Source organism: Globicephala melas, chromosome 4, assembly GCF_963455315.2.
Source record: "Globicephala melas chromosome 4, mGloMel1.2, whole genome shotgun sequence".
Lineage (NCBI taxonomy): Eukaryota > Metazoa > Chordata > Mammalia > Artiodactyla > Delphinidae > Globicephala > Globicephala melas.
This window is the reverse complement of record NC_083317.1, coordinates 115,817,733-115,839,704: the sequence shown is the minus strand read 5'-3', so window position 1 is coordinate 115,839,704 and position 21,972 is coordinate 115,817,733. Positions and strand designations below refer to the sequence as shown.

Genomic DNA, 21,972 nt, shown 5'->3' with positions numbered 1-21,972 from the left:
CTATAAGAATTTTTTTTCTTCAGTTAAATTGAAGTAGACTGCAGGTCAAGTATAAACTTGATTGAAAATATACAAACAACATAATAGGTCATCAGAATATGAGAATCCTGTATTAAAAGTCCCCTTTCAGATAACATATTTCTACCCCAGCTTTTTTAGTAGTAATATATGTACCCTTTCAAAATTAAGCTATGGAAGTTTGGGAAATAGAATAAGAACAGTTACACCTAATCCATGTTTTAGCACAATTGCTGTCTCAGTGTTTACATATTCCCTTCCAGATTTTGAGCACATATGCATGGATATTAATAGTTGCAATCATGGTTAAGTAGCTTTTAAATAGTTTTTAGTGTTCCAGATATTTGTCCATTTGTACAAAGCTTATACTGATATATATAAGTTTTGAATTTTGGACTGATATTTCGACAACTGTGAAACCGTCCTTTCCAGTTTTTCTTCCTATCTCTCTGGTTGTTTCTTCTCAGTCCCCTTGGCAGACTTTTCCTTTCTTTTTGTCCTTTCAAGTATTATTGGTGTACTCAGGATGGTGTCCAGACCCACTCTTCACATTCTTTATCATGCTAAGAGCATATAGATGGCTTTGGATGTCCTCTGTATGCTGTAGGAAGCCATGTATATGCACCTGGCACTCAAACTCATTACCTGTGCATCTGTCCTTACGTTCAAATTTCCCTGATTTTTCACAGCCAACTTTCATAGCTATCTGATCTTTCATAACCAGTTAATGACAAAGTGCTGCCATGTCTACCTCCTGAGTATTTCTTCAGCATATTCATCTCTCTCATCATCTATTCAGGGCACAGTCCTTTATTAATTGGAATTGCAACAAACTTCTAACTGGTGTTCATTATTTGAGTTTTCCTGCTGTTCTTTTTACTTGGAACATTTGTGTGTATGTATCCTTTTCTTCTCCACCCAACTGTGGCACTTCCTCTACTAAGCATTTTTCCTTGACCCTAGATCTTGATTATATGCTCCCAAAACACCCTCTATAATCTTGCCCTGTCTGAGCATTTATCACATCTCTGACTTGTCTGTCTCTTTCATTAAATTGTAAACTCTGGGATTATGTTTATTTGATAGTGTATTCCTTAAAAAGCAAGAGTCAGCTGTAAAAAGTAAGTCACCTAATTCCTAAGTCAATATTCTTTGAGTATTTTATGACATTCAGATTTAGGCCGCTATACCTAACTAATACAGATTACATAGTTAACGTATTAAGTGCTTACCATGTGCCAGACATTCATGTGTTATCTCACTGAATCCTAGCATCTGGTCCTATTATTATCCTTTGAAGAGGCTAAATAACTTGTGTGAGGTCATATCGTAAAAATGATGGAGTTGGGATTCAAACCTGGGTATGACTCCAGAGCCAAAGCCCTTTTATTTGATACCACCTCCGAGTTTATCCTCTGAGTCTAGAATTATAAATCTGAGTTGGAGGGGAATTTAATGGTCATTTATTCCAACCACTTGTCTCATACTTGAATCATGTCTGCAACACACCTTCCAAGTTTTCATCTAGCCTTTGAACACCTCCAGTGATGTTTATCTTAGCATCCTGGTCTTCTTTCTTTTTCCATTTCATGTTTAAACCTTTTATAAACCCTTCCTGTACAGCAGAGAATCTAAAATGTGAAGCAGAAAAATATCTTGCCATCACTTAAAGATTTAGGAAAGAGATTAGGTTCATGTAAAAATGTAAGCTGCAGTACAGTCTATGGAAACACTGAACCGAGCATATTCTCTAGTTATTCTGTTAGTTTTCATATCTGCTATAATCAAGAATATGGGTTCTAGTTCATGGCCTTAAGTCATCGGTTTTAGTTCTAAAGCTCTTTTTCAAAATGGATAAGGAGACATTGCTTAACATCTTAGAGATCGCAAGGATGTTTCCCCTCTTCGAAATTATTGATTCTAGTGATGATGTAAGAGTTTCATGGGACTCCTTTATATGTGCTTTGATCCACCAGTGTAAAAAGAGTGAAGTACTTCTGAATTTCTTCAGAATCCTGGATCTAGTTCACTTAGAACTTTTACTTGTTCATGACACATACTCAAAGGCATGACAGTTTGAGTTGTCTTCTTTCTCTGACTTGACCAAACCGGCAAGTCTTTGGTCTCCTCTTTCCACTTTCAGGATAGCTGTTGGTTTCTTTTACTTTTTCCCTAGATTCAGTTCTGTCTGTCTATAGAGAATGATATTGGGGAATACCCCATAGATGGATATTTATGAAGTGTGATTATATAATTAAGCCTTCACTAGATTTACAAAAAGATTTTCCCCTGAATCCATGATTCTAATGTAAAAAGACGTTTGTCAAGATTTTTATCCAAAAGATCATTGAGTTTTTAAAGTCCGCTTTATTTTCCACAAAGTCTACTATGACTTTGTCATCACCATGTTCCATACATGGAACTGCTAAGTTTCAGTGGCATAATTTTGTCAGAAGTAACCTGAAAATCCATAGAGCTCTGACTTTTCTTTTCCTCAAACTTAGACAGTTTCTCTACTTACTTCAGTTGCCTATATTATATAAAAAAATGTTATACTTTCTTCCTTCTCAGTGAGAAACAGTCAATCAGATGCTTTCATCATAAAAAGGTTTATTGGCTTTTTATTTAAGCTGAGTTTGTCAAGGAGAGGAAAAAAACAAATTCTCAGGAGGTCTTCCCATTTTCACTGTGTTCCAGTGATACCCTTAATTAGTTTCTAATAGTTTAAGTAGCCGGTTAATTTCTGAACTCTTTTTCCTGGCACAGTAAGCTCAACTTGACATAAGTTCATGTTGAATTTACAAAATATAATTAGATAATATATTAAATACTGTATGTTTTATTCCATCTTTTTCTTCAATTAAATGTTCAGTATCAATTATATGCAGAGTGTTGCAATAAGTAGACCCTTGAGATGGACACAATTCCTGCCTTTAAGGTTTAATTCAAGGGAGAAGAACATTCAGTGAAAACAACAAAAACAGAATTATTTATGGAAGAGTCAGAGGGATGGGGCCTACTGGCAAGAAATGAAGAGAGCAAAGATTATGTTGGTAAAGCATCCCATTTCATTTCATTCTTATCTCTAGAATCTAAATTGATTTAACAAATTTCAAGTCATGATGTAAGTCTAGAAATCATCATAAATTTTTTACATAAATTGATGCCTACAAACTATTGTAAAGTTCTGCCATTAACCACGTCTATCTTACAGAATTGTTATTGCCTGGAATAATTCCAGGATGTGGATCTAGATTGAAATGAGAAGTAGTAGGGAATTCCTTGGTGGTCCGGTAGTTAGGACTTGGTGCTTTCACTGCCGGGGGGGCCCGGGTTCAATCCCTGGTTAGGGAACTAAGATCCCTCAAGCCGAGCAGCCAAAAAAAAAATAAAGAAAGAAGTAAGAAAAAGTAGTTAGCTGTTAAAAACTTTTTGCCACTGAAAATGTACATATCTGAGTATAGTTCTCCTTGAGTAAAAAAACCTTATAACCCTTTAGATTTTATAATAACTGCTACTTTATACTTTTCTTTATTGTCCTATACCAGAATTCCTTTTTGACTTAGGTAATTCTAAAGCAGTGATTCTCAACTAGAGTAAACGTGGTTTAGAAGCAAAACAACACTTTATCTCTCTCCTATGAGTTGTTTTTAGTAATATTTATTGTTGTAATGTCATGTAACACTAAAGAAAGGCATGAGATAGTTTTAGTTAAACAGTTTTTTGGAAGTTTTATGTTGAATTAAACCAATTCAGTTATATCTCAGTGGCCTTTGGAAAAATTTCCCCCAGTAAGTTAAGATTATTTATATTCTGAACAATGAAATTTTGAGATTCTATCGAGGATCAATAAGAATTTTACTAATGTTCAATCCACATAATGCTGTGCTTAATAAATATCGATGTAAGTTTAAATCTCAAGTCAATTTTTATTAGCATATATTTTGTGACTGCATTGAACCTTTAACATTTGATTGAGTACAAAGAAATCAAGTAAATTTAAAGCATAACTAGGATTATTTCTTTATTTGGGTGAGACATAAATACAAAGGTTGTTTCCTAATACTAATCATAATTTTTATTTGTACGTCACTGCTTCATTTGTAATCCAAGATACACTGGAATAGTAGACCTTATATAGTGTCAAAATCCAAATTGATCCAAACAATTGAAGGAACAAAAATTTTTTAAGTGTCTACTATTGTAAAAAGTCTCATATAATCCTCACAGTAATCCTTTAAGGTAGTACAACCATGACCCCATTTTACAGATGAGGAAACTGGTTTCAGTATGTTAACTTGGTAGGATCACCTCATTAGTAAGTAGTGGAGTTGGGATTTTAAAACCAGCTTGTCTAATTCTAAAGCCTGTATTCTTAAACCACTTTATTACTCTTTGAGAATTCAGCGTTTTGTTTCGGCAGCTGCTGAGAGGTAAGCTGTCTCACCCCCACAGTGAAGTGGAGAGCAAAAGAGAGTTAGGCCAAGTGGTAGTAAAGTGATAACCTAGACAGTTTTAACTCTTTAGGGCATTTCTTCACAGTACTTTTCTTGTATTTGTTGAAGATCAGCAATTTAATTCTTTGCTCAAACCCAAACCGACCTAAATTTTTAAAACATCGCAAATGCAAAACATTCATTGATTTATTAAAAGTAAAATAGACCAGACTTTTTCCCTGTTAGAATATTCTCTTCATTTTTTAAAAAATATTTTATTTATTTTTTATTTTTGGCTGCATAGGGTCTTAGTTGCGGCATGCAGGATCTTTCACTGTGGCATGTGGGCTTCTCTCTAGTTCTTCTCTCCAGTTGTGGCGTGCACGCAGGCCTAGTTGCCCCATGGCATGTGGGATAGTTCCCTGACCAGGGATCGAACCCGAGTCCCCTACATTGGAAGGCGGATTCTTTACCACTGAACCACCAGGGAAGTCCCTATTCTCTTCATTTTATTGAAGGGTAATGACCGTGCTTTGGTGCTGTCCCTTAATGAAGCAACTATCTCTTTAAAAAACCTCATGATACTTTTATTCTTCTGGGTTTATCCCTATTTTGAAACAGTTCCTTGATAACCTCCATTTTCATTTATTACTATCCTTTGGGGGACTTTGGGGACAGATTAGGAAGGGACATAAGGTGGCAAAGAAAGATTAATTATTAACCTAGGAACAAAAGCTGGGTTTTAGTCAGATAACTCTAGTGGCTAATTTTGCTTTGTCAAATATATTGTCCATAGAATTATGTTTTTTCTGTAAAGCTATTTTAAATAATATCTCTGCATCTTCAAGAAATGGACATAAATGAAGAGATTAGCTATAACATGAGGAAAAATTATCTCTGTGCTCTTCACTGGTATTTGGCATTTAATATTCAAGGGGATAGTCTCATTTTGACTCATTTGGTTAGGCCTCATCGTGGAAATGGGATTGAGAGGATTTGTTCAAGAATACCTCCTGAGTTGGAAAAAAATAGTACGTGGAATGCTTGAGAAAGAAGAGGCAAATGTGAGGCCATTCAGCAAAAGAAATAATTAGCTTTCTCAAGAAGGGCAGTTTCTTCCCATCCCATCTTCTACAACTCTTTACCTGCTAGTCTCCTCCAGTGCTTTGGCCCTTATTTGTCTTCACTGTTTAACCAAACTCATCTCTCACAATTTGAGCTACCTACCACATTCTGATAACTCTCAAATCTAGACTCGTCACCAGAGATTACTCTAGAGTTCTAGATGCCTATTTCTAGCAACCTTTCCTTATTTCTCAACCTTCTTTCTTTATTTCTCCACCATGATCTATATCCCAGATGTCTCAAAATTCAAAAGTCCCAAATGTAACTTCAAATTTCTCATTTTCATCTCAGGTTTCTCTGCCACTCACTCCCCATCCCTCAAAAAAATCTAACCATCTTCCTGTGACACATTAACTATTTCCCCATTCCTTAGTTGGTCCATGCTAAAAATTGCAGTCATCCTTGGCATTTTCTTTGTTATAGATGAGTCTCTTTCATTTATCATCCCTCTGATTTCTCACAGACTCTCTGTGCTTCAGTTATAAAAACTTTCATTTTCCCTTAATCCCTGTGACCAAGCATTTGGCAGTGTCCTGCTATCCCTTATTCCCCTTTGCTTGCTTAGGTAACTTTTTTAAGACCTGTCTTGAGTGTTACTATCCTTCCTTCTCACTAACCCTGCCCCCCCACACACACACATACACAAAACACCACATTTGGTTACAGTAAGTTTCATAAAAAGTCTCTAAAACTAATGATGAAAGAAAAAAAGCCCAATGAGAATAACTTACCTCCGGACACAGCAAATCTGAGGTGAGGCCAAGTTGCAATGTGTATTTGCTAATTCCACACTAGTGATCTTCCCACTGGTGGACACTATCTAACTTCATGTTCTTCCACCCAGTATTTGTTGAGTATTGGGCATGTGCAGAGGCGACAGATTGGAACTTTTTTTTTTTAACAAAAGCGTCACCTAGAAAGGTAAATGTTACTGAGATTTGGCTATTAGGAAATAAGAAGCAAAAGTTTGTTTAGGATTTATGACCTGTTACCTCCAAAGGAATTTGGATTACCTCGGTATATGGATTAGATGTTAATATTAGGCAGCAAGAACATATGGCAAGTGTAGTTTCAGACTGAAAATGAAGAATGAGATTAAGGAATGTTTCCCCAATTATTTATTGAGTTTAGTTAAAATAATAGCATTACCCATGTTTATTAAATACCAAGGAGTGCTTGGAAAAAGTCAGTTTTGCCATTAAGTGTAGGAAGTGGCTTTGATCTAATACAGCTACCTCATGTTATAGCTAAAAAAAAATTTTTTTAAAAAGGGGCCCCAGAGTAGCGAGTGATATATTTAGGACTCAGATTCCAAGTATACAGTTTTTGAGTCCAAGTATCTGTGGCATTCTTTATTAAATGGCTGCCAGCCTCATGATAGATGTTTGTACGGCCAGTAGAGCTTTGTCTGGTAGGAGATAGATGCAACCGTTAAAACATAGCCTGTGTGGTTAGTGCCATAAGTGTAGTGTGGAACATGGCTTACTATACTACTTCTGGAAGGGTTAGAGAAGCCTTTACAGAAGAGAAAATATTTGAGCTGAAATCTATAAAAGAATGGTAGAGTTTCTACAGTACTTAGAGAGTGAGAAACAGTATGAACAAGGAGAGTAAAAGTAAACCATGGAGGGTCTTAAAGGAGTTTAGGCTATCCAGTTCAAAAGTTGAGCAGGCATTTGGAACTGGGAGGAAGTGGGGTGGGATAATGTAAAGGTTAGCATTAGAAATTTATACTAAACTAGTTCCTGATTTTTCCCCCCTTTGCCCCATTTGTATGTCATTGCTGAAGAATTCTGAGTTACTTTAGAAATGTTAGATGAATTTAGCTACGTAGGTTGTTTTTATAATAGGCCCACTGCCAAGTGAAAATTTATTCAGTGCTTGTTGGTCTCTGAAATGAAATGCAAATCTTAAGAGCTTTACGTTTTTGTTTTTATTTCCCTTGACATTCTTTTTTTTCTTTTTGAATTTTATTTTACTTATTTTTTTATACAGCAGGTTCTTATTAGTCATCCATTTTATACACATCAGTGTATACATGTCAATCCCAGTCGCCCAATTCATCCCACCACCACCACCACCCCCTGCTGCTTTCCCCCCTTGGTGTCCTTTGACATTCTTTTTTATTATGTTCTTTCTCCAGTTTTGTTCATTTTCATATACTTACACCATGAACATTTCCTTAGGTGGGGAAAGTGCTGTGATTTCCTCATAGTCAAAGGGAAAGAATACTATATTGTTAACCTTTTAAAGGACAACTGATCTTAACTACAAAATGGCTGTTAAACATAGTCCTTTCCCTGGAAGCCTTTTTCTTAATCTTTATCCTTTTCCTAACACAGCTGGAGAAATTTGAACTCATGTGTTTTTAATGTCTTCATTCACATTAAGGATTTTCATTGAATTTTTCTCTTTTATTAAACTTTTGTACTTTGTAGGACAGATAGTCCTTAAAATCAGTATTGAAAACCATAGATCTTTTACTAAAGTATACAGTACTTTAATCACTAAATTCTGATGTTTTTATTTATTTATTTTTAATTTTATTTTATGGCTGTGCCACGTGGCATGTGAGTTCTCGCCCCCTGCATTGAAAGGGTGGAGTCTTAACCACTGTACAATCAGGGAGGTCCCATAAATTCTGATGTTTTTAGAAGTTGGTTAACCATCAGCTTCTATCCCAGCAGACTAAAGGAGTGGTTTTAGAATATCTAGAATGAATATATGAAACTATCAATACATCCACTATATTACTTTTCAGTATAACTATGTTATTTAGGTTTTCGTCAGTTATTCTGAACTAGACATCAGTTGGCAAAATTCCTTTCTAATCCCTCTCCTTTTTTTTTAATCTCAGGTACCAGTGTACATCTCAGTCTAGATAATTGTCAATCATAATACTGTTTTCCCAGTCTCCAGGAAGTAAATTAAAGTAGCCAAGACTATAGTGTCAAATTTTTAATTTGGACTTAAGCCCCTTGGTTATGTATCCTTCACTCCCCCATAATTATGATATCATCAAATTACCTGTTGCTGCTATGTAAACAGTAAAATGAAATCTCTTTCAAGAGAGTCTGCTCTAAATGTAAGCACTCCAACATTGGGGAAAATGCCACCCTCCTCCTACCCCTTTCTCACACCGTTTTCTTTTGCAGTCTGACTCAGAAGAAGGAAATAACTTTCATTGTGTCAAACCTTGTCTAATGTTAGTCTAATAAGAAATAACTAACTAGTGTATAAGCTCATTTATCTTAAGTAGATATGATTCCATGTTCTTATTCCATTTAAGTATTTAACTTGAGATAATATAGTATTAAACAAACTTCCTTAGTTTATTGGACTGTTTGGCCTGTAGTGGTAAAATTGCTGCTATTTTACTTTTGTATAAGTCTCCAGTCTTTCCAGACTAAATTTTTACATCTTCCATCTTGACTGTTTTAACAGAAAAAAATGTTTAGTTTGGCTAGTTTTTAAGTTGTTTCCTTGGAGTAGCTCTTCAAGAAAAATAATAATAATAATTATATCAGAATTTTACTACCAAATACTAAAATAATTCTGCCAAAATATCATAACTTTGAAGTGTAAAGAGATCTGGAAGAAGAAGGTAAAGTTAGTATTAATCTTATCTGTACCTTCTTTGGAATTCATTTTTAATGCAACATTGTGTAAGGTTATGTAGCCTATTGTATCTTAGATATTTATTGGAGAGACTTTTACTATTTACTTACTAGCATCACTTTGAACAAAAATAACAATATACTGGGAGTTATAAACATTATTTATACTATATTTTTAAGTGATTTTAATTCACCCTAAGCCAAGGAAGTAAATTTTACAAATCAGAAATGTTATTTATATTGATTGTTTTTTTGTATGTTAAACATAGTACCTAATCTTTCAGAAGGAAATAGTTCCAAATACAAGTGGAGCTGTTGGTCCTCTTCCCTTTTTTCCTTTCTTGTTTCCTGTCTGCCATTTGTTCATGTCTTGAGTTTACACTGTACAGGGAAATAACTCCTTCATGAGTCATTTTCATTTTGGAATGTGTTTTTCAGTATTCTTCACAGTGTAGAGAAAGTAGTCTTCTATCCCTGTTCCCCTTCTGCCTGCCTTCCAGATAAGCACTTACCTAAACAGATAAGCACTTTCTTAGTGTGTGTGTGTCCTTCTAGTCTCTTTATTGTATACACAAGCAAATACAATGTGTATTATCTCCCTCTTCACACAAATGATAATATACACACATCTGTACCTTTACCTTTAAGGATCTTCAAGATACATTGCTTCCATCTCAGTACACAGAAAAGCATCCTTGTGTTTTTTTTTAATAAATGGCTAATATTAAATTGAATGGATGACTATACTGTGATTTATTTAACCCCTTCCCTATTGCTAATCAAAAGCCTGCTGTTATAAAGTATTGTAATGAGTAGTTTTGTAAATACATTATTTCCTATGTATGCAAAAATATCTATAGGATAAATTACTATAGATATTTTTGCATACATAGGAAATGTATACATAGGAAACTGTATACATGTATTTTTGCATACATAGGAAACTTGTAGGATTGCTGGCTCAAAGAGTGTGTTGTGTATAAAATTTATTAGATATAACCAAATTGCTCTCTATACGGGTTATACCATTATACCACTTTGTACCAGCACTGTAAGAGAAGGCCCATTTTCCCACAGCCTCACTGACTGTGTATTATATTTTAGTATATTTGCCAGTCTGTTAGGGAAATAATATCACATTATAGTTTTAATCTCTATTTTTATTATGAATGAGATGTTGAGTATTTTTTCATGTCTTGTGAATGTTCGTGTGAATTCTACCCATGTTTCTATTTGGGCTTCTTGTCTTACAGATTCCTAGAAGTACTTTATATTTTAGGGAAATTATTAAAGAAGCTTTAAAAAAACTATATTTTGAGGCATATAGTTAGAAAGTCCTCTCCTACTCCTCTCCAAAATAGTAAAGAAATTCTTCCTAAATAGGCCTTTTTAAGGTCATTAATACAGATGTTATGGTTGACTCTGGACAAAGGGGGTCTGAGGATAGGAGGGGAACTTTGTATTGATGGTATACTTTTTTGTGTATACTCTCTGAATTTATTCTTTACCATGTATATGTATATTTTTAAAATCTTTTATTTTGAGTAATTATAGATTAATAAGTTGCAAAAAAAAAAAGTGCAGGGAGGTCTCAGGTACCCCTTTACCCAGTTCTCCCCCAGTGATAACATCTTGCATGGCTATAGTATAACACCTGAAGCCAGGAAATTGACATTGGTATAATCCACAGGTATAATCCTTTTTTCCTCTTTTTAAATATTCTTTTCTGGTCAGGATTTTGACCTGAAATTAATTAAATGAATGTGAAATATGCTGAGGGCATTGGTGAGCAAAGATTTTATAGATGATAAAAACAAATATCAATCTTCATATAAGTATTTAGCTCAGTTTTTTGTTTTTTGGGGTTTTTTTGTTTGTTTTTGCGGTACGCGGGCCTCTCACTGTTGTGGCCTCTCCTGTTGCGGAGCACACGCTCCGGACGCGCAGGCTCAGCGGCCATGGCTCATGGGCCTAGCCGATCCGTGGCATGTGGGATCTTCCCGGACCAGGGCACGAACCCGTGTCCCCTGCATCGGCAGGCGGACTCTCAACCACTGCACCACCAGGGAAGCCCTTTAGCTCAGTTTTTAGTAGTTCCTTGGTAAAAGCTTTTTTTCACAGTAAGATTGGTTACTTGAGAAAATAATAACATTTAGTTTTGTGAGTAGCCATTTTCCCTGCTTGTTTAGCATGAATAATAGCTTTTATCATCCACAAAAATCACTTATTTTGTGTTACTGATAATAAAAATCTCCATGGGGCCTTTCTGTGAGTTTTTTAAATCATGAAATTAAACAGGTTGTTTTTACATTGGTAGAACTTATGGTTAATAATTAGAATATGTGCAGTTTTGAGTTCTTAGCTTAATTTACTGTTAACTTTGTCTAATAGTTTTATTCTTAACCACAGAGGTTTGCATTTGGCCAGAGATTGTCTACATGAATTTTATCTATTTAGGCTCTTTTTTGGAAGGAGGATTGTTATTTGCCCTTAAATTGTGTTAGAGTGTAAATGTTCTTTAAATTCATCTTACAGAAGGGTGATGGGGTTTTTTTCTTTTTAACCTTGATAGGCTTGCTGAGCTGTAGATTCATTAGATTTATTTTTTTGCAATCAGTGACTTAACAGTTTCTTTCTAAAAAGCAAAACATACCTTTCTTAGAGAAGAGGCAAAATGTTGCCCAGATTAGAATTAAAGCATTTTTAGCACTAATGATGTTATAGAGCTTATTGCAGTGGGGCAAGGGGATTAAGGTTGTAGGTGATTTACTGGAAACAGTACCTGATTCCTGAGGACTGGCCTCCAAGAAAGATTGTAGCTTCAACTTGTAAGTTTAAGAAGAATTGATTTTACCTGGTTTGGGTAAGGGGGCTTTAACATAAGTATTGATATACGAGATTTGCCAACTCAAATAAGTTCTCATCACAAAACATTTTATTTTGTAATTTGGGGAATTCCTGTAGTGGATTTTTAATTGTGTTGTGATTCAACAGAGAAAGTTAGGAGGGTCTTGGAGTAAAGCAAGGTAAATTTTTTTTATAATATTCTGCATATAGATCCATATAATCTTAAGATATCTTCATCTTTCTAACAAACCAAAAGAACGTTTTAGTCCTTAGCAAATAGGTGAACTATACTGGCTGTCTAAAGATCACTGAGCAAGTCCCTTTTCTAAGAAGTGACCTCCCTTGTTTTCAGAGCTGAACCTCTCCTAGGAATATGCTAGATAAGATAAATGGCATATTATGGACATAGTTTAATCTTTGGATCCACAGTTATGGTTTGACAACTAACATGTGGTACTTGGTTAAAGCACTTTTCACAATGTACACAACGCTGGATTTCTTTTAGGTCATTATAGATAGTTGCTTTCTTCGTTTCACAATCTGACTGTTATGATAGGAAAAGCATATGTTTTGACATTAATTAGGTTAGGTTTTCATCCTCTCCCTAGGGTTGTGTCTGAATAACTTACTTGGCTTCAGTTTCCTCAGCTGTAAAGTGAGAGTGTTGCTCAGGCTTGTAGTAAGGACTCACTTAAACAGCGTGTGCTGCCATGAAGTGGGCAGTCATTTGTGTTCTTTTCCTCTACCCTGTTGCTTTGTTAATAAGCATTTGTGGGATTTCCCTGGCGGTCCAGTGGTTAAGACTCAGTGCTTCCACTGCAGGGGGCACAGGTTGGATCCCTGGTCAGGGAACTAAGATCCCACATGCTGTGTGGTTGTGGCCAATAAATAAATTTTTAAAAAAAATTTTAAATAAGCATTTGTATTGAGAAAGGAGAAGAAAGACAGCGTAGCCAAAATGTAATAGAGAAGAAATTTGCACTATTTTTTTCTTAAACAGTAGCCATGATGTCTCTGTCCACATTAATAAAGAAAAAAGTTGATTTCTCATAAAAAAATTTTCTTAAATGTGAGATCAAGTTAGCCTAACTGTGTCACTGGTTTTAATTTTTAGAGAGGCAAGACGGGATGATTTGCAGAGTCACTGAGCTGAGAGCATGGATGAAACAGTTAGCCTATTAAGAAGGATGCGGGCTTCCCTGGTGGCGCAGTGGTTGAGAGTCCGCCTGCCGATGCAGGGGACACGGGTTCGTGCCCTGGTCCGGGAAGATCCCACATGCCGCGGAGCGGCTGGGCCCGTAAGCCATGGCCGCTGAGCCTGCTCATCCGAAGCCTGTGCTCCGCAACGGGAGAGGCCACAACAGTGAGAGGCCCGCGTACTGCAAAAAAAAAAAAAAAAAAAAAAAAAAAGAAGGCTGCAAATGTAAGAAACTTGTGATGCCGCAGCAGAGGTTCCTATCTGGCCTCTTGTCTTCTCAGTGAGGTTGCAAGTAATCTATTGTGATAAGAGCAAGCAGGCCTGGGAAGAAAAGCTGTGGTGGGGAGCCAGTTGGGATGAACTAAAAGATGAACAGCATGGAAATCCAATCTAGCTTGGTGTGCCATTGATACTTTTAAGGTTTACTTTTCTTATGAATGTGATTGTAATTTACTTTATTTAAACACTAAATTCAAGCTCATTTGGTTCTTTTGGGAGCCGCAGTTCCGGTAAATGAAAATTCATTATATAAAAAGTCATTTAGTCATTCTTTTTTTCCCATAGTTCTGTATTTCTGTCCGTTCCCTCCATACCCACAGTTTTTTATTCATCTAGTAAATGCTAATCCAGTTACGATTTTATTCTAAAAGAGAGACCCATAGTAACAGAATTATCCCTTTTTATATAGCACTCTGTAGTTTAACAGAATAGTTACAAAGTCTTAGGAAGCCTTCCCTTAAGGAACTTAAGTTCAGAAACTGGTTATAGCGTGGTGAATACAATAATAAGAAAGAAAACAAGGCCTAATACTGTAACATTAGGTCAGGGAAACAAATGAAAGGAAATTATTCATTCTGCTTCAGCTGATCATTCTCATTTTAAAAGAGCATAAAGCCCAAACCACTATGTTGACTTTGAACACAACGGAAAATTTGGTTCCCTCATTGAAACAATATTCTTAAACCATGTTCTGGGATCTTGAAATAGAATACACTCTTATTTGGTTATATTTAAAACTACCATATTGGTATCTTTATTAAAAATCAGGCTATTTAAGGCAGTGGTTCTCAAACTTTAGTTTCTTTCAAATCACCTGGAGGAGTTATTAAAATAGATTTCTTGGGTCCCACCTCAAAAGTATCTAATTCAGTAGGTCTGAGTGGACCTGAATATTTACATTTCTAACAGGTACCCAGATGATGCTGATGATGGCTCCTGGTCCAGGGACCACACATGGAGAGCTACTGATTTATTCAAACTCAGAAAAATGTAATGGCTTCCTAACATGAACCAGTAATTGTTTCTAATCCAATTACTATCATATTGACTCTTTCAGTATGCATTTGAGCTCCTATGTGCCAAGCACTGTTCACTTCTTCACAGAGGTGAAGAAGATAAGCCACCTCCCTCAAGGAGCTCAGTCTAATAGAGTTAACAGTGGTAGTATTATTTAGACTCACTTAATCCTCACAGGAGTTTTGTGGATTGGGGTATATAATCCTTATTTTAGGTTAAAAAAAAATAAAATGAGTTCTAGAAAGGTAAAATAATTTCCTAGAATTCACAGTGATTACATGGAGGAGCCAGAATTTCCTGGTTATGCACTATAAAAAGTTTGTGATGATTTTAGTGGGCCACAAAAGGGATGGAATATTTGGTTCTACCTTAGGAAATCAGAAGGTGTTGCAGAAGAGGTGGCACTGAGCATCTTAAGGAACAAGTTAAAGATAGCCAGATGAATTGGAACTGTGAGCATTTCCAGCTGAGGGAACAGTTTCTGCAAAGCCATGGAAACCTGAGAGAACATATGTTCCACAGACTGCAAATAGCTATGTAAGACCATAACACAATATACCACATGGGGTGTGAGAGGAAAGGAGACCATAGAAAGCTGAGGTCAAGGTCGTAAAGGGTTTTGTATACAAGGCTAAGAAATTTTTTAAGTAGTTAGGGTTTTTTTATTATTACTCTTCTAATTTTCATCTCTAAGCCAGTGGTTCTCAAAGTATGATTTGTCTGGCAGCAGAATTGGCATCACCTGGAAACTTGTTAGAAATTCAGGTTCCTGGGCCTGACCCCAGACCTACTGAATCTGAAAGGTGGAGCCCAGCAATCTGTGTTTTAATAAAACATCTAGATGACTCTGGTACATGCTAAAGTTTGAGAACCTCTGCAGTAGGTTGTAGGATTCTTGATAACAGCCTTCAGAGTGGCCAAAGGTGACTATAGTGATAGTAATTGTATCTGTGACTGATTTGATTCTGTTAAAGTACAGTGTTTAACAAAATTGGAATAGTAATACCTTTTAAGGGAAACATATCTTCAACATGATCCATTTATACTTTGCAAACCTGTTCCTCCATAGCAGTAAAAGAGATCTGAGTCAGGACTAGAGGTTATTATATCAGCAAAGAATAGGATGCTAATTATTGTTCCTTAGCTGAGGGAATGGTTTGGAAACTGACTAGGTTTTGTTTTAATTATCAAAAAAGAAGAAGTAGTAAACCTTTTTTAAAGGTTTTTGAGGTTTATTTGGGTTTTTTGTTTTGTTTGCTCATTAATATGTAAAACTGGTGTTAAAGTTAGCATTTAAGATATCCTATTTAAAACTGATGTGTTAAAAGAATTGAATGTATTTAAGTCATGAAATGACTAAAACTATTTCATTTTTTCCTTGACATAGAAGTAAAAAATAAAGTATAATCTAGGATTCTCAGGCAAATTCTGATCTAAATGCCTATCACTATCTTTTTTGCCAAATCATGACCAGTGTTTGGTGAATTTATCTATGTGGTGTCTGAATTGAACTTTACATTAAAGTTTATATAGTTCTGTAGTTTTTAGTTACATGAAGCCATACTTTGCTGTCTACAAGCAGTTAAAGCCTAACATATATAAGTATTTATTAATGATCTATATATCCTTTCCAGTTATTAGGTATACAGAAGCCCCTTTTCATCTTAGCAACAGCAGCAAGAAGTGAAGTAGTATGCTGTAATTAATGTGCTTAATGCACAGATAAACAAGCTTAGTGTTTTCCACGCATTGACTCAGGATTTAAAAGTTCAAAGTCCACTGAGGCATTGACACCAGCCCCTTCATTTTACAGATGAGGAAACTGAGGTCCAGGGAAGTTAAATAGTTGATTACTGATGGTCATATAGGTAGTGAGTAGCAGAACCAGGATTATAACCAGATCTACTTAGATTATAATAAAAAAAGGCACCACTACATCAGACAGGATATTTCTGAGGCTCAGTCTGATAGAACATTGAGGGTCCACATCATCTAAAGCAAAATAGTCTTCAGATATATTAGCACCTAAATTTAGCACTACACACTAAATGAAGAGTATGTAGTAAAAGTTTTGTATAAAAGTGGTTTAAAGACCTTTTTGTATTGATACAGTAGATTAATGTATCCGATTTATATTTACAAGAAAATCTAATAACTATTCTTTAAAGTTTACAAAAACACCAAGAAAAGGATATAGATCCTCACTACATACATGGGAAAATATAAACTGCCAAAGAGGACAATTATTCAACCTCCTGTGTCATTATCACAGAAATGATAAGGTGATATTTAAACTTGGGATGTACTTACCAGCTAGACTATTTCCAATTATTTCTAGGAAAAATTGGTCTAAACCACATACCTTAGTAGGTGATTTTTGCCAGCTAGTAAACTACAGTCAAAGCATACAGGTCTGCCAGAATGTTGAGTTCCTTGTTAACCAACCCTGCAAGTACTGCTTGCCCAAAAGCCCTCTGAATCATTTTTACAAGCCAGTTTTTAAAATTTAAAAACCAGACATTAAAATATAAAATCTGTAGTAGAAAAATCATCATCTGAATTTAATGCAATAAGTAACCACTGGAATTTCTACATGAAAGGCAATTAGAATATATAGTTGGTAAATGAAGAGATGTGGAGGGGGTACTGTTCATTCAAAATGTATCTTAAGTTCACTGAATTGAGAACTCCTGGATAGAATTGGGAGTTACTTTTTAAAGTAGCATATATATGTCATTGGCAAATTAGAAGTATTGAAACTACAAAGATTTTTACAAGCCATCTGTTTATTGAGATCATTTTCAAAATGAGAGCTCTGAGTATGAAATTCTGAGAATAGACTAATAATCTATTTTAAATTACTATTTTTGGTTTTAAGTAAAACACAATTATTTTAAGAGTTGGAAGGGAGCTTACATTTTTTAGAATAATTTAATGAAATATTCTAATTTTTTCCAGTGCATCTGGGGGAGGTGGTGTAGCCATTGACAACAAAATAGAACAAGCAATGGTAAGTAAAAATTTATAGTCCTCTCATTTCAGAGATTGTTGGGTTTCATCAGTTATAAAAAACAAATACCTAATTTCTTTAAACCAAGATGACCAAAGTGTATTTTTTGATAATGAGATTTGGTTGAAAATGCTAGAATGTTGAGAATTTTTAGTCTATAAATACCAGTGGAATAGATATTTCCCCTACTTGAACATGTTACATTTCATGCCATTTTGGGGAATATACATAATCAACATGCATTTGATCCCCTAAATATCTCAGCATCAAAAATAATTTAGAGACAAAAGACTAATAAAATGAAAACTTCAGCTGGAAATCTTTTCCATCCTTTGGTTATTTACAGTGACTCTTTTACTCAGCTTTAATAAATAGACTTGTTTCTGTTGATTCTGATTTCTGCTATTACTATCAATTTTTTGGTTTTCTTAAAGATATTCTACTCATATTATTTAAAATATTTTGATTCAAGTTATTAAAACCATAGATAGATTATAAATAAAGGCCATTGGTCTCAAACTATTTTGTTTTTTAATCCTGAGGTTTTAAAGTTGGAAATTGCAGGTCACTTCATCTCTTAAAGCAGTACTATAACTAGTTTATTATCAGACAGTTTAATATCCTTTGTTCTCTTCGTCTGACGTCTAAATATATGATTTTAAACCTTTTTTTAAATTCTAATCTTATATTAATTGACAATTTAAGGAGCTGGTATTTTTTGAAATCACTCCAAACTTTGAAAATAAAATCCTGGGCTTGCTGCCCTAGTTGGGAGCTAGATTTTTTCCACCCCATCTTCCTTAGTGTCAATCAAGAAACAGTAGAAACATTAAAAGCAAGAGCAGGAAAACTATATAAATGTAGTTTAAATAAACTATATTTATAGTATAAATATAAATATATAAAACTATATAAATATAAAACTGCCTAATGTTTATAAGGCACCAGGTAGGCTAGAACCAAATAGCAACTCCTTTCCGTTTCACTCTTTTTGACATTCCTAATTTTGTTCTTCACAGGATCTGGTGAAAAGCCATTTGATGTATGCAGTAAGAGAAGAAGTGGAAGTTCTAAAGGAACAAATAAAAGAATTAGTTGAAAGAAACTCTTTACTTGAACGAGAAAATGCACTGTTAAAATCTCTTTCAAACAGTGATCAGTTATCCCAACTCCCAGCCCAACAGGCCAATGCTGGTAGCACTTCTCAACAGCAAGCAGTGATAGCACAGCCTCCGCAGCCAACGCAGCCTCCGCAGCAGCCGAATGTGTCCTCAGCATAAAGCTTTCTTGCCTCATTAAGAAAAAAACTGAAAGCAATCTATCCTTGTGTGCCACTGGTGTTCTTTCCACTTTATACGAAAGCAAGTAGCCATGCTTCAGTTGTGTGTTTGGCCTTTTCAGTATTAGACAATCATTCTACAAGAGCTTTTCCTCTCTTTGATGTCATGCAGTGCTGTTGATGTCCAGTTTATGTCATCAGTGCACAAGGAGAATAATAGATGGGGTGTATTAAAGAGAGCAAAGTTAGCATTTTACCTGGTGCGCACGAGTGGGGTCTTTTAAGAGCTTTGGTGGCTCTCCCATGTTTCCTATTATCCATGGATTTACCCTGAGCCTTCCTATCGCATTATAAATAACAGTTCATCTAAAGAGCCACTTTTCTTTCAATATCAGTAACATTTGCCTACATAAGTTTTCATTTATTTGTGTTTTATTTATTACAGGGCTGCTATTTTCATAATGTACATGAACAATGTCACAGAACTTTTTTAATTTTTTTGAATAATTATAAGTATCAGTAAAGGAATTGAAAGGCAGGATTGCATTTAATAGATGAAACGTTTAGGCAATAATTGAACAAAAGAATCCTGGCATATTTCTAACACTAATGGCAATTTACCTTCGGTATTTATTTTCAGTAGTAAAGACCCAGCTTGAATGTAAATTTTGTATAGTGTAAGTATGAAGAACATAGTGCAACTGTACAGGTAGTCACCAGTTATTGTGATATAATAAATAATTGGGCTATTTTGATGAAGAAAACTTTGTTCATTTGTTTCTACTTTCTAATAGAGAAATTGCCACGATTCCTCTGCTTTTTGACATTTCGTATGACTTTTTTTTCGGGTGGGAATAAAAAGCTGTGAAATTGTTCAACCTACTTTGTAACCAAAGAAGCAAAGCTGTGTAATGGAGTTTTGTTTTTTTTTGTTTGTTTTTTTTTTTATAATGCACATTCTTTATGTATTTTTATTTAGTGTTCTCTCGGTCACAATTTTCTTTGCTGTCTAGCATGATCTGCATGACCTATAATCTTTGAACCACTTTCGTACCTCATGTTTTTATCCAGCACTCTTATTGTAATATGTACTAGTCTGTGAACAATGTCAAATAAAAAAGAACGAACAGGTAGTATGGTGGAGCTGAGCTAGTGTACTATACACTAGTTGTAAAAAAAAAAAAAAAAAAAAAAAATAATGAAGTGAGCCATCTTTTTGTTCATTTAAAATGGTGTTTTGAATTTCGTATGCAGAAAACGTTTTGTTACATTGCAGATTTTAATGTATTTAATAAATGCAACATGCAGATTAAGTGCAGTGTATACTGAGTATTTAAATTAAAATGTACATTTCATAAATACAGTTTCAAGAGAAAGCATCATTTTGTGTATACTAACACATTAAGTATATGTCAGAAATTGATGTATAAATATATATTTTAACACATTTTCTGAAATTAAACTGCAGTTTTGTTGAAATATTTGGCTCTCATATGTGTTCAAAATTTAATTTGATTAGATTTGTATTTTCAGAGTTCCAAATATTCCTTCAATGAAAACCTATGTTATTAATGACTTAATGATGGTTCTTAAATTTTCCAAGTAAAATAATTTAAAGAATGCAAGAATGGTGAGCAATATTTGTACTCAATATTCATATTATGTCAATGACATTTAAGTAGGAAATCCTTGTCTACCAGAACTTTTACTTGAATTCAGAAAGGTGCCTGTAGAAATTAACATGCTCTGTATCTATAGCCAACTAGCTAATCAGGAGTTAATAAGAATCAATAGTTAGGTCTTTGCATTAAAAGAAGGTAAATAAGTGTTCTTTATCTATCTAAAATTAAAACTTAAGTCACAAACTAAATGCATAAAATCAGAGTGTACATGGGATTTCCAGTTATTTTATATTCTAGTTATGCTGCAGGATATATTCACTAAAAACACAATTTTAATGTTAATAGAACTAACTAAAGGAGCTAAGTACTTAGGCTTGAAGAAGCAACCTAAAGATATGAAGTAAGATTTTTTAATAGAGCCATCCCAGGTGAGCTAGAAAGTGAAACTTCCACGTTGGAATGTTAACCAAAAGGCTCACCGGGTGCACCCCTCAAGTGCGAACAGTGTGATATATAATACAGGTGGAAAAAAATGTATTAGAAAAGGTTGGGGTTTATGTGAAAATATAAATTTTGGTGTTGGGGGTAGAAAAACATTATAAATGCTAAAGTAATAGTCACAAAGGAAGTGATTAATATGCTTTAAATGGTAATTAAAAGCAATTATTACTACTTCTACATTTTAAAAAATCACAATAGAAGAGAAAACATGAATAGTTCACAGAAGAAATAAACGGCAGTTTCTAAAGCTTCACCCTCTAGTAACCTAAGAAATACAAGTTCACATTTAACAAATTATTTGTCCTTTAAATAGCAGGACCTAATGTAGAAAGGCAAGCTTTCCTGTGAACTTCTAGAAAGTAAGATGGCAAAATGTATCGAGCCTTAAAAAACTTTTCAACTTAATGACATGAGAAGATACTCAACTACTGGTGCCATGTTCAAAAAATGCAAAACTATAGTAGTGCCTGTCCTCTGCTTTCCCAACTCCCCCCCGCCCCCCGCCGCTTCTCTTGTATGACCCATCCCCCACCATACAACCCCAAAAATAGCTGTGAAAGGAAGCCTGTACATCCAAACCTACTCTCATGAGGCATGCCCCCAATCCAAAGTCAGGAACAAACTTAAGGGTGGGAAAGCTATGTGCATTTCAGCATCAGAGATACTGTATATTTGAAAACAACATCAAGCATTCCTCCAAATGATTAGTTTAGGATCTTAAGTAAATTTCAGTTTTTCCTCAGATATTTAGGGTCTCTAGTTAGCTGGAATATTAATTTATTGAGATGCCAATTTGGGAGCACAGTCTTGTATGAATGCCATCTGTAATTTTCTCAGTGAAATGCTCATAGACCAAGGTGCCACATAAGTGTTCTGTTGGTTTACTTCAACCAACCACAAGATCATAGGTAGAAAATATTTCTGATGCGGCAATGTGTCTTCAGTACAAACCTAATTTTCCCCAAAGAAAAATCATTTCAAGTAGCTACAATGTGATTTTATAGCTTGATATACACCTCCCTC

General features: G+C 34.8%; 1 protein-coding gene across 3 annotated transcripts in view; it reads left to right on the top strand.

Moving 5' to 3' along the window:
* TSC22D2 (TSC22 domain family member 2) overlaps positions 1-20,025 on the top strand; it is a 50,658-nt gene extending 30,633 nt beyond the window's left edge. For 2 of the 3 annotated variants that reach the window (XM_030873245.3, XM_030873247.3), the window contains 2 exons: positions 17,496-17,547; positions 18,567-20,025. In XM_030873245.3, the coding sequence (XP_030729105.1) occupies positions 17,496-17,547; positions 18,567-18,827 (313 nt within the window). In that variant the 3' untranslated portion in view covers positions 18,828-20,025. Of the gene's footprint in view, positions 1-17,495; positions 17,548-18,566 lie in introns of those variants that run through there. The other variant, XR_009563780.2, reaches the window with a different exon arrangement.
* Positions 20,026-21,972: the final 1,947 nt, after the last annotated feature.